Source organism: Opisthorchis viverrini (genome assembly GCF_000715545.1).
Source record: "Opisthorchis viverrini unplaced genomic scaffold opera_v5_5, whole genome shotgun sequence".
NCBI classification, from domain to species: Eukaryota; Metazoa; Platyhelminthes; class Trematoda; order Opisthorchiida; family Opisthorchiidae; genus Opisthorchis; species Opisthorchis viverrini.
Genome location: NW_008751661.1, coordinates 3,982,881 through 3,996,660, shown reverse-complemented (window position 1 = coordinate 3,996,660; position 13,780 = coordinate 3,982,881). Strand labels below are relative to the sequence as shown.

Below are 13,780 nucleotides of genomic sequence, written 5' to 3'. Positions count from 1 at the left end.
ACTCTTCGACAGCCCATCATCGGTTTTGTCCTTCTTGGGGCTCATCAGGTAGGCGCAGTCCCCGAGTTTCAGTCAAACTTATGTTCTACTTGGACCCAAATTGAGCTGTTTTCGAAAAATACACTCATTTTCAAAACAGCCGAAGAGTTTTCAGCAACCTTGTGCGTAGTTTCCTTTATGAAAGGGTGAGTTAGTCATACTGCTGATCAACCGTTCGTAGCTAAATGGTTGTGCTCAAACTAACAACCGGGAGGTCATGGCAGTCATATATCCTCGCTCTACCAACAGTCGTTGTTTAGCTCTGTTTAATTAGGTTAGCGATTCTCGTTTACTCAATTTATAGGACGGCGTCTGGACAGTATTTCACGAAGTAGCCGTTTGTGATTTGATGACTAGAAAGTTTACTTCTCCTAATCAACCACAAAACAAATCATTGTAGCAGCAATCTTTCACGGTGGATGAAATACATCTGCGCCACCTGGTTACACAAAATGTGGTGAACAAACTGTGCGGAAAGCGTTCATGATAAAGCATTTTCTGTGGTTCAACAGGACGTATTTTTATGCCAAAGCCTTATTGACATTATGTTAACTATGAACAATTTGAAGCAGATCATTGTATAGACAAAAATTTGATCCACGTGCTGAGTCAACTGTGTTTTCACATACTATTATATTTGAACCTGAGGCTATATTAGCATTCCCTACCAGACAGTCGATCATAACAATGAATTTGCTTACGTGAGCGCACGCTTACCCCGTTGATCCCTCATACAGCTCAATGAATCAGCCACCTACAACATTTCGTCGTTTCGGAGCTCACTTGTCTACATTCGCTTCGCTTCCACAGTGGTTGATCACGCAACTACCGCCGCCACTCTGTTTAGATCTTACTCTCCTATTTGCTACTGAACCCATTGCAATCGAGGCTTCCAGGAGAGGCCAAATAACGCTCTTTCTCCTGAAGGTCATTCCTGGAAGATCAGCGTAGCGAGGTACTGTCGGTAAAGTTGCATGACAGGGCTTTTGGTCGTATTCCAGTGCTGTTTCTAACATACGAAATCTTATTTTTTTTACCAGGATGTACTTGATAGACTTGAAGAGGGCAAGCGAAATCAATATTATTTTATTGAGAAATAAATCTGAAATCTGGTTAGGAATAAAGTATGTACATGCGTGCAGGTTTGGTGTAGACGTTTCACTTCATGTTTTGATATCATAGATATGGACGCCACACTGAATTGGACACTGGCTTGATATCTGCACCCTGAACAACTCGGAAAGCGGATGAATTGGAAGGAGTTACTTGAGATCCGGTGAATTTGAGTTCCGTGCATGGTGACAGGTGTTGGAGCGGGGGTTTCTCTAAGGAAATGCGAGGTTTTCGACTCATATCTGTCTTTGGATTAAACTTATGGGTGGCTTGGTGATGAGTGCTGGAGCCCGGAACAGATATGTTCTCACCGAACGAATTGCAGATACCGCTGTCGTATAATCGAGATCCATCAGTGCAGGTGTTACACGATGAATTAGTTTCATTGCGGATATTCATATGAACCTCTGTTAGAGGTTTTCTAGAATGCGTAGATTGATATCCAAAGCTAGGAGACTGAGATCGATTCTCTTTCATTTCGGAAGTGCGAGATGCGGGGTAACTATGTTCAGAATCAGAACTCTGTAGGTCGTCCGAGAACGCACTGCTTTGTGTGTTTTCATCCGGAGGCAAGGAGGTACCAGCTGAGGGTTCTGGTGCGTTGCAAATAGAACGGAGCTGGTGTATTCGCGTTTGCAGTTCTGTTGGATGAAGTGAAATCGAATAGAATGTCAGAAAAATTCTAAAGCGAACGATTGGCGCATTTACCAATAGCAGGTCGCATCACATAACCTGAAGCGCTTATATCAACTTAACCCACATATGAAAATTCGAATATGAATCAGTCATCTCAGAAAGCAATTTAGCTTGTGGAACTATCATCAAATATAGATTATGCTGTGAATTATGAAGTGAATTGCTTAACGCCGACGGAGAGGGAACCTCAATTGCAAATTATTTTCACATTATACTAGAATTGACGGCATACCTCGCAATGTTTCCATGTTGGTTTAAAGATTTTCTCCATGGGTTATCGATACGAGCAATTCTGTTTAACGATTTTATCCAAAAAGTGTATATAATGCTGGTTGCATGATTTTTGCAGCACGACGAGCGATCTGATCGATATGACACTAATACATTCTGAGTGCATATACCACAGTGGTATTTCTTGTCTTTGTATTTACCTATGGTAGTACATGAGTAACGTACGGCTTTCACGCCACTTCAACAAATTGGAATTTATATAACCTCAAGCACAAGCAGTTCAGAATGGAAACAGCATGCTCACCATCACTTGGAGATGTCTTACTCTACAATGAACAATGCTGCATAGATGTCCATTACACGGAATATCACTAAATGGCCAAAACTTTGTATCCACTACTTGGTGATAAGCTGTTTCTTCATCTATAATAGCACAAAAGGCTACATCGCTGTTGAGATGCAACTCTCTGATGCCCAAAACAGAATGTCCTTCAAAGAGAATGTTCACCATGATGGAACACACGACTCATCAGACTGTCAAAAGCTCTTCAACAGTCCATCAACGGCTTCGCTATTCTTGGGGCTCATCAGGTTAGCGAAGTCCCTTGGTTCCCGTCAACCTTCTGTTCTACTTGACATAAACGTAGAATACGCTCATTTGCAAATCATCGATGTATTTCATCGAACGATATATCGAACATCCTACTGAAAGACGCAATAGTCTTTGTACAGCATATTCAGCTGAAGAACAAGATAGATAAGAGGCTCAGCTAGGAGTATGCCGTGTCTCCTGTTGACACCCACTTAGTTTGAAATGGATGTATTTGCTCAAGAATGTTCACGAGTTCTGAGTTCTTGTTTCGAGTAGTATTCACGATATCCTCCGAAGCCAAGACGACCACAAATACATCAAATGCCCTACACAGTAGTCAAGTAACCATAATCTAAGGTGTCGTTGAGCTTAGGAGCACGATCTTGAGATATTACCGTATGTCACTATCAAATTTACAAGACGCGAGGAACTCTAACGGCAGTGCAATGTAAACATCTATAGGGATCATAGATTAAGCCAACGTACCTGGTTCTTCGTGAACTATCTGTGCAATCGCCTCAAACACTTTGTAACATGTATTTAGAATATCGGCCTTCTCTTGCTTTTGCTGTTGGTGTGCCTGTAAGATGGAAAGATTGAAAACCAAAATAGGTTGAATTAGATAAATCAAATAAAGTAAAATTAGATAAATTTAAAGCAGCTGTGAAATTTGGACAAAATCAGTATGCTGGTTTACGCGGTATTTTCCGGTCAGCTGTAGCACTTCTATTTATTACCGTTACTTTTGTCACTAGCTGGTACTATCATTTTCACATGGGGAGCTTTGTTAGCTTTGGACTAGTCCGATTCCTTGGTATTTCTGCCAATCTGGGTGTTTTGGCCACAAGCCAATCTGAAATTAACGTACATGTGCTTCCATCTTTCACCACGTGCATCTAGTCGAGCACGAGGACAACCAGGGCACAGCAACTGCTGAGGCGTCCCGGTGACAGATGAAATACGCGCTCTGAGCAGCAAGCTAGCATTTGCGTGTGTCGGTAGTGGGGTGGGAGGACAGGACAGCGTCGCTCAGTCCAAACAACTAGAAACAACACTCCCTTTTTGTTACCAGGCCATAAAGATAAGTTGATGACATACAGATCAAAGTGCATGGCAGTTCGAGATCATCTTAGTGCTACAGTGATCGCTGGTTGCTGCGATCATGCACTGTGCTTATAGCGACCTTAGAAAAATATTGAACGATCGTAGGGTTAGTGAACCAAGCAAATGCTGCAAACTCACATCAAGTCCGATTATGTTCATAGCCAGGTTATGCAGCGCGTTCATTTTGTCCGAGATGCAAGCACGACGGCGACGTTCCATATCCTGTTTCTTTAGCTGTTGAAAAGGATAAGGACAGGGAGGTACAATGAATCCTGTATTCGCAAAAATGCTTTGTTTGCTGACCTCGAAGAAACACAGTGATAACTCTGAATGCATATGTTTCCACTTCCATGGAAAATGTATCTTTGAAACCTAAATAAGTTCGAGCTGGTCCGAGTGTGATGCCATCGAGAAAGAGCTGACCGTGATTGTCGCAGCCTCTTATGAGCCCCTTTCCAAGAGAAACCGCCTGGTATTGTATACGGGAGTTTGACCTAGCGATGTGCATCGACATAGTGATTGGATCATTAATTAAGTTCGAGAATAGAAAAAATTCCACCGTATCACGAAAGTTGCATCAATAATGGTGGGCGTAAGTTCATAATGCGTCACATTGTGCACGTTGGTATAGTTTTAGGCCGAGTATAAGAATAGGCCTAGGAAGAACATGCGGGATGTCTTCAGCTTGACAGATTAGTGGGTAAAACAAATCTCACGAGGTGTACCAAGCCAAGGATAAACAGATTTTCAAGGGAAAATGGCATAGTTCCACGTTGATAAATACCGCAACACTAGGAATCAAATTTCAAAACCTTGCTCAAAATCCCAGAAGTGCCGAGGGTATAGCCGGGTAACAAATCAAGCACAGGACAAAATCCATAGAAGTGACAGGACTTACCCGACGTGTTTTTTCCCGTTGCTCTGGTGGTATTGTGGACCTACGACCTCGACGTGCCCGTCCTGGGTTTACTGAGACAGTCGACGTAGCCATGGGTGTGGAAGTGGCATATACTCCTGGAATTCTGATAGGTGTTGTCAAACGGGGACATAATTCCGAACTAGTAGGGTAGCAACTGGATCCGAATGTGTACATCGGAAGTGTGAAGGTCCGCCTGGGTTGGACGCCAGATTCCGTGAACATGGTTATGTTGACGGCAAACAGCAAGTGGTCCCGTGCTCGCGGTAATATAGAACTGACAAGCGGTCATCACACCAATAGTGTTAGAGAACCAATCAGAATAAGCACGCGCACTAGACAGGGACCAATGGGGGGTGAGGAAAATGAAGGACGTGTCGACCCCACGCGCCACGGCACTGGCTGCCACGGGACACGTAAGCTAGGGGTGCCGAAGGACCACCGAAGTGTCGGAGAGACGCGTGTTGATAGATTTTTTCTCTGTTTGGCAACCCCACTCTACAGGTCCAAAAAATTTCCTCGAACGGTGTACTTGGCCTAACTTAGTCAGCCAGGCTGTTAACCGTTAACAGGTGGTCGAATTAGGGATTTTAGCCGATCTCACCTAAAACGTGGTGAGACGCCAAAGTATTCAACCGAAAACGTGGTTTGCAGGCAGGGTACCGAGAAAATCCCAACAATGAAGTCACGTGGTAATTCAGCAGGTCAAACCATTAACCCAGAGGTGCTGGAAGCCGATGGAAATGTGAGAACTTGTTACTAATGTTATTTATGAAAATCCGGTCGCGACACATGGTGCAGCACTGTGTAACAAACAAAGCGGAGTACAACAGACTAAAAAGTTTTAAGGTTGGCATACAAAATGTGAGACTCGGTGGAAAATTTTGTCCAGGAGAAGACGAAGAAAATGTGCTTGTTTATGAGCTGAAGAGTGTTGCAGAAGCCCAAAGGATGACTGTGCCGAACCACTGTTTCTTCATTTTTGCGGGAAATTTCTCAAATTGGAAGTCAGCCATTGTTTGTATGATTTTAAAATTGCGCGTTTTCATGGAAACGAATTGTACATGATGGGATCACTATGGTTAGGTTATTTAATTTCACGCCTGTATGACCAAATGACTCGAGAAATCATCGGATGAATGGTGTTTCTTTGTGATCAGCATGGGAGACTGTCAGCTGAGGCAAAGTCAACCTACCGGTCACGATTGTTCAACTAAACTGTCCCTAATTGTTCATCAGTGCAACGTCTTACGGCACCAGTGTAGAGACTAACGTCAGGAGTCCATAATCCGGTGCGAAATGAATCTATTCCTGATTTCAATCGCTGTGACTTTCCGCCTAATCACTATCTCAGTTTCTCGGTGAAATGATTAGGGGCGTTCATCACGTGTCACGGATGTCGGAGGCATTCTCACCTGTGACATCGAAACAGACGGGGCGATCCCTTTGCTACTATCATGATGAAGGGACATTATGGGGGCGGAAAATGGTCAGTCTGTTCAAACTATAATTACACAGGTGAATAAATGGATTCTTGCTACTATTCATTTCGAATGGATACGCTAGAAGAAGAGGTGGCAATTAACTGGCAACGAAATCTCAGATCGGGAGAAGGGGTCAATAAGAAAGTTGCCCACTGAAACCGATAACAGGACTGGTTCATCACGTTAGAGAAACCTCCCTACCGAATTGGGATATTCCACGAAATATTACGTTCTTGAATTCCAAAGGAACCCAAACATAACTAAGATTTTGGCATTGTCTTCTTGAGGGAAGAGAGAATGTTATGGTTCCTCGAGTGAATCATCTCGATGTTGGGAACACTGAGTTAGATGAATTTGACCACTATACAGAAAACTCCCTAAAACCTGACTGTTTTGCACATCGTTGCGTAATTTTAACGTGCACATACCACTTACGTTTGAGCTTCGTAGCACCTCTGCAACCATGCTGAAATGATTTTTGGTTCAACATTCCTGACCGCAAAAAACAAGGTAAATTTCCCATTCAAGGTTCGGAACGCTTATCTGTGTCTTTCCGACTAAAGTCGCAAGTTTACAAACTCCCCATAATTTAGCATGGTATACGGAGAAGAAAAGAGCGACGGCCTTTCTCTTAGAGGTCGTCGTTCAACGAACGCGGCAACACCACGTCACGCGGTTTGGACCTACCTTGTCTGAATTATCACAGTTACTGTATCAAGTCTAACGACTGTGCAACTAACACAGGCCCCATCTGGAGTTACAGTAAGAACTCATTTCGCCTCCCAGGACAAACTGAGCCACTGAAAGAAAAATAGTGAGGACGACAAATGAATTGAAGCCTTACCTTTACCGAGTGGATGTTGTACCATCTTAATTTCTGGAGCTACGATATCATGATGGTGCTTAGCCGGACCTCTGGATTATCTCTCTGTTTTCATTGTGCGGGCAATGAGCTAGCGAACGCCATTCTCTTTTGCGCTAGCCCATTGTTGCTTGTACTCCGCTATTTCGTTGAACGCCGCAAAAATTTTTCATAATCCGTCCCCATTAATGCTCCAAGGTAATTCGATGAGAATTTTGAAGTGTTCCCAGAAAAATCTGATAACTTGTGAATTTAAGATATATCAGGGACGCGGTGTGAGGAATGAAAACTCTCAAACTACATAGTGAGTCAACTAATGAGATATCAGGAGTTTCCTGTCGGGTCAACTTAGGTATCACATGGAAAGATAGCTGAACTTTTTAACGTTAAAATAGTGTCGACCTGGAGAATTTCAGTTGAATTTAGGAGGATGCCTTTAAAGGTCCGGAATTTTCCGGAAATTACAAACGCTTTTTTCTGGCCCAGGATGCCGACCGTTAAGATCCCCAACTGCCTGTGGGGAATGATGCCTTCACACTCATCTGTCCATAAATCAACTAACCGCAGGTCTGTTTGATATGCAGCCCTACGGTGTCACACAGCACTCCTAAACCAGTTCCCAGCAGCTCTTACAAACAAATTATTGAACGATCATCAAGAAGACCTGTGAGTGTCTGAAAGGTTTTTAAGTGTGACAGTCCCACGTACTATACAGGAACGTCCGTCTAATCCTGATATGTGGGTTGCTTGGATAGCGCGCAGCTTACTCCTAAGCGTGACCGTAAAGGGAAACCGAAGCTTAGCAGTATGACGAACTGATCAAGGACCATATACTTTCTGGCTTATTCAACGCGGGACTGACTGGCTATCACTGTTTTAAATGCAGCTAATCTTTGTTAGTATTTTACCCGTATACGCCTGAACAACAAGAGCTAGTGGAAAAGTATGTGGACATGATTCTCCTGCCCGGTCCGGACGATAACAAAACTTCCCTCTTCCATCCGTTCTTTGTGACTGGTTCTAAACGATATCACGGGAAAAAGCGGATGACTCCATGGACAAAGTTTACTGGTTCTGAGCTGTGGAAGATTCAGTTAACTAAACACCTGAGTGTCACACAAACGACACCTAAAACTATCCTTCAGGAAGCCATAAAGAGATAATAACACCCCATTTTGGGGTGTTTTGCTTCATCTCTCATTCACAAGATATAAGAAAAAATTTCTCTTGTATTAACTGCGTTCGTGAGGGAGTAATACTGCACGATCATATAAATGAACAAGCTGGTACTAGACTTGAAGTAAAGACAATCATCAGTAGGTATGGTAGAGATGGAAACAGGGACATTAAAATACAAACAGCAACATTCAATCGCGACTGCCGAGGCAGAACAACTGCAGTCGTGTTTTTCTGAGACATGTACCACCGAATCTTCATAACACGCAGTGTTCAGGGTGAATTAACTAGTGAATGCAATGTACATCTGAACTGGCCTCTTCCTTGGTGGTAGCTGCGATTAGGAACAAATAAAATGATGCTCTTCACATTGTGTTCTTTCGTCCATTGTCTCCTGACATTCGTGTGCGAGGTTCTACCGTTCGGATAGTAGCGACCGAAAATAGGCACATAATCCAACCGGTATTTGTACGGCTGTTTTATCGTAAGAGTTGATATTCAACTTGATGTGTCGCACAAGGGCCGCCTCATTTCTCAGTTGGTATGATATTTTAGATATCACAGTCTATTTTCTTGAAGGAAACTTCTCGCAAAGTTGCCGAAGATTTGTCATAACTTTCTTTGTAGATTTTTTAGCCGTATTTAGGAAACTTATCAATTTCCATGACTATTCACCCAACTCTTACCTTCCTGATCGACCTATCTGAACTTAGCGCACCCATATATCAAGATGGAGGCCGTTAGTCGGCTAAAAGAATTTGAAAGAGACCTTTACTAAGGACATCGATATACTGAAAGCATATGACTCGGCCTTCAGGTACTCTGTGTGTAAATTTAAATAAATGAAAATTTTGTGAAACAATCAACGATTTTGCTAACTGACTGTAGATCTATTCATCGTTTTCTTCTTGAAAACCACTTAGTCTAGAAATCGGATGGTTGAAAAAGAGTGGTGAATGGGGTATGGCACTTCCCATGAATTAGTTGGAAGCACTCACAATTCATGACACGCATTTTGTCGTTCAGCTGAGCCACTTTTCGCCTTATCAGATGGTCTTCCCTCAAGAGAGGCTCGGTTCAGTACACGGATCACTTGGTTTGTCTTGTTTTTGCTTATCCCTTTCGAGCTTGAAATGGACCAATGTGGAGAGGCGATTTTCCGAAGCGAACACAATCAGACCTCGCACTACCCGCATGTTCAACACAAACCTAACAAGAGTAGCTGGGCGGCCATGTGGCAATGCAACGCTGTCCAATGTTATTCTAATATCTAACAAGCCTGTATGTGATTGTTCAGACGGTGAGCAGCATTGTTGCTGCTTTTAATGTGGTCATGAAACCAATCGTGTCTGTTTAAATAAATACCACATCCTTTGTTGACGTATTGCCTCTCCCCGAAAAGCGGACGAACAGGAGGCAATCAAAAACAAAAAGATGAATTAACAACTCAACCAATGTTGGGGAAATTTTGAGCGATGTCGTCAAATCTCTGTTCGGGCCGAGTGATTTCTCACAGTGTAAGATGTGAATTTTCCACCATCTAGTCATTTGAATTTTGTTTGTCAAACTTATATAATCCTTTACAGACATATATCAGGTCTTATACTATGGCTTTCGCGTATCGTGAGCTCAGCTGGCTCAGTGGTTCTGCAATACTAAGTACCTAAATGTGGTTCGGACAATGGTAAAACGTAGTTCCATGATTACCAACCACATCCACTGATTATTACTGTAATTCCGTTCTGTGGAACAAAGTTTCTTCTTGCTTGTCATCGCAACTATTTCAGGCACATGGCGAATCTTTTTCTACCCCTGTGAGAACCACTTCTTTTCCAACTATTTCTACATCTTTAACCACGGCAGACTACTCGGGTTATATGCTAATATTTTACCATCAAGACTGTCTGACCATATCCAGAGCAAAGCTTCAATGCAACTTCGAATAGAAACTTAGACTGTCACACACCCTGACGAAATTAAAATTAAAACTTTGTTGTACGCTTCGAAACTGACAAGCGTACAGGTTTATCAGAGATAAGACCTATTAGATGAACCATTGTCTGGGTCCAGACGCCTGAGTATGTGGTCGAGATCCTAGGCATACCAAATGGCTACTTCCAGCTGGCCTTAAACGGATAACAGTTGGGTGGGGCTGACGCACGCCCTCCCCCAAACCAACCTTGTCTGTGATCACTGTCCAGACTTGTATATAAAAGGTTAATATGGCAAGGATTGGCATTCTATTTTTTAACATTACTTTCCTTGATAGATCCTGGTCAGATAAATGGGCGTGATCTGTCCACGCACGTTTTTTTTGTGCGTTTGTTGGCGTCTGAGGCTAAAATATCCTTTCCCACTCTGAACAGGAACTTGTGATTCCGGTTCGTTTGGTCACCGTTAAGACAACTTGCATGATTCTACATCCTCAGGGATATCTGTCAACCACGGAGATGACAGAGAACATGGTCAATCCAGACAATGTGGTTTACCTTGGTGTTCCGATGGGAAGGGGGAGTGGAAATGGGTTCATTTGTGACTGGAACTTGACCGTCGCCGATGAGTACATACCATTTCGGATCAGACTAAACTTAGAGTTTTCGTTACGCTGTCGAATAGTAGAACACGCACGACTTCGTGTTTCTTGTTCAAATCGAATCAACGTCGTACTGGGCCTCAGGCTGATAAGTGACCATCTTCCTAAACCTGAACTCGAAGCACAGCATAATGATTAAAATTTACCGGGAGTAACACAGGCTATCGCGTGGGTTGTAAAAGTATTCGAATGACTACACATCTGAACGAGTTAATTTTGGTCAGGTCTGCAATGGGAGCTCACCAACTTGGTGACGGGTTCGCTGAGTCCCTTATCCACGAGGATCCCTTACTGATTCCTTTCAAATTCTCTGTGTCTCACGTCACTATTCAGTAATCTTAAAGCTTACAAGTTTGTTCTCACCTGAATTCTATGCCTAGTTATTGTAATACACCTTTTTCTGGTTACACATCCATATTCTATGAGCAGAGAGGAGAAAGTTCAGTGAGTCCACAGCCACATTTTCTCAAGGCGTATCCAAAGATCTTGCAAAGTTCTGCATAGTTGATCACAAACTTCCGTGAAACTGACAAATAAAAACTATGGGGTTCCGTAACACTGGTTCTCAGTTTCGGTTACTTATTCCACACCTTTTCATATTTCAGCTGGAAATTCTCCATTCCAAACATCTAAAACATCAGGTATTGTAATTACTACTAAAGTGAATTGTTTTTCCTGGCAGGATTCATTGTATGACTTCGGTAGGACCCAAATTATCCGAGAGGTTCAGCCACACCACTGAAATTCACCAGTCTTCGTTCTCCTTAGTATAGTCTCCCTATATACAAGAAGCATCCTCTTAACAACTTCCTTTTCAACACAACCGTATAGCTGTGTGTGACCATCACACCGCTAGGCTTCGAAATACGACCGGCTCTCGAAAAGTCCCTAATTCGGTGGGTCTTATTGAGGTCTCCATAGGGAACCAATAGAGAACGCGCTTCAAACACCAGAGGCTTTTCCAGCTCTTTTTGAACTGTAATTAGATCGACTCTGCTGTGGTTACAATGATTACTCCCAGATTAACGTGAAGGACTCGGATCAATCACAGGTCAATTAAGGGGATTATGCGTGATCTATTGTGTATTGAACTGGATTTCAGAGTGGACAGTCTCCTCAGCTTGGAAATCAAGGAAAGGATGTTGCTGTGGCGACAAACGTGAGCTAAAGTGTTGAATCCGAAGCGTCCGTCTCACTACGAACTGAAATTTAAAGGGTTTGGGAAGCGAAATGAGCCCAGGAATGAATTAATTGTATGTAACAGACCGCATGAATAATAACGAAGTAAGCATCTTACCTTTCTACAATATTTTGAAAGACTTCATTATATCCTTCCTACTTCCGAATGAGGTTTGAATAAATTCGTAACAGATCGATGATGAAATCCGGATGGTAAATTGATCATTATTATAAGTGAAGTGGGATTTACAATTCAGTATCTGCGTAAAGTGTATGGCCTTGAACAGCCAGTTCGTACCGAGTACATGACGTTTTGTTTCATCAGAGGGCTCTCAGAAACACTTACCCCGAAAGTTTTGCCGAAAATTCAAAGCTGGGTGATCTTCAGTCGTCGCAGTTGTTTATCCTTTTTCAGGTTCCCGAAAAGTCACAGTAGGCCTGTTGAACTTTCCGTGGACCACGTACCCCTAATCGAGCCCTTTATTTGCTGATGGTGGTCAAGTTGAAGACTGCCGCATAGTTTGGTCGCAGATTAACCGCAAGGATGTTTTTCACGTAAGTGATTGTCGATGCAGTCCAGTTACACATGGTGGTTCCGCCCTCATTTGATCATGGATTGATCGCTCCTCTGATAGATCTCGCACAAGAGAGTCATTTCGTTTGATGTTGTGTTAATGATACTAGTTTCAGATAACTATAACCCTGAATACTCAACAAGGTTACGCCTCCATGGCTCAGCGATCTTCACGATTGACTCTCCTAACGATTGGTTCATTAGTGGTGAACGTTTCATATAGTCACAATGGCACGAAATCGCTGGCTTCTCATTTAGTACCGAATGCGTGTAAGTGGTATAGGCCCAAACCAGTTTTTTTGCCAAAAAAGCTGAATAATTTAAAGACGTACATGATCACCGATACAGAGGGGCATCAGTTCACTTCCCTTGGTGTCGAGAAGTAATTTGAGGTTATTTGTTGTTATTCAACTCTACGTCGCCGACATCTGCCGTGCAGTCGTTTTCTGTCGGTCTCACCAACTATTGATGTAGGAGTTTGTTCTACTATGGACCCGCAATGTGTTTCCATCCAAATGTGTGTGTATTTTTAATTCATGCATGTCATACCGGTATTAGTCTGTTTTCAACCGCTGAGCTAGCCATAGAACAACCGTACAAGTATTTGATAACTATTCTTCTCACTGGTAGTTGACTATTTAGAGATTGCATTTGGCTCAAACTGAGCCCATATTGGTGAGAAAAACATTAAGTTCTATCGTAATTCCGCGTAGTATTGTAGTGCTTGAAACCCCTAATTCAGGTTATCAAGCCTTAGTTGCACCAGTACGCCCGTGTATCCCCTTATGGCAGTGCAGAGATAGGTAGAGCTTCTTCAATGTCCGACAACGTGGCCTAGTTCTTAGTCGCTGTTCCCCTGAGTCGGAATTTTTAGCTGAGACTGGAATTGACGCGAAAGTTTCTTGGGACATAATGACGACCGGACAAAAGCATGGCGAGCAGTATGTTGTAACAGTGGTTTATATGATAGAAGCGTGAGACAGACAAGCTAAATGCAAGAACGTATTCAGTAAGCTTGTTAAGGTAATAAAAGTAATTTGCTGGAATATTGGTAGCTTGGATGCATTCGGTGGCTGTTGATCTGTTGGCTGAGCCTGGCAATTGGCTTGTAAACGTTTTGTCATCGTTCGAGAAGATATCCTCAGTTCGCGACTGGATGGGTGCACTCAGAATGTCTTTTCGAATGGCAACGAAATGTTTGCGAACCATTTGCCAAGCTCA

At 42.8% G+C, this 13,780-nt stretch overlaps 1 protein-coding gene across 1 annotated transcript; it reads right to left on the bottom strand.

Annotated features, from left to right (window-relative positions):
* Positions 1-1,215: 1,215 nt before the first annotated feature.
* T265_00556 (hypothetical protein) lies at positions 1,216-4,916 on the bottom strand (the record flags this gene model as incomplete). Its single annotated transcript, XM_009164360.1, has 4 exons — positions 1,216-1,793; positions 3,158-3,251; positions 3,914-4,147; positions 4,674-4,916. 4 exons carry the CDS (start codon positions 4,914-4,916, stop codon positions 1,216-1,218), a joined length of 1,149 nt encoding a protein of 382 aa, XP_009162624.1.
* Positions 4,917-13,780: the final 8,864 nt, after the last annotated feature.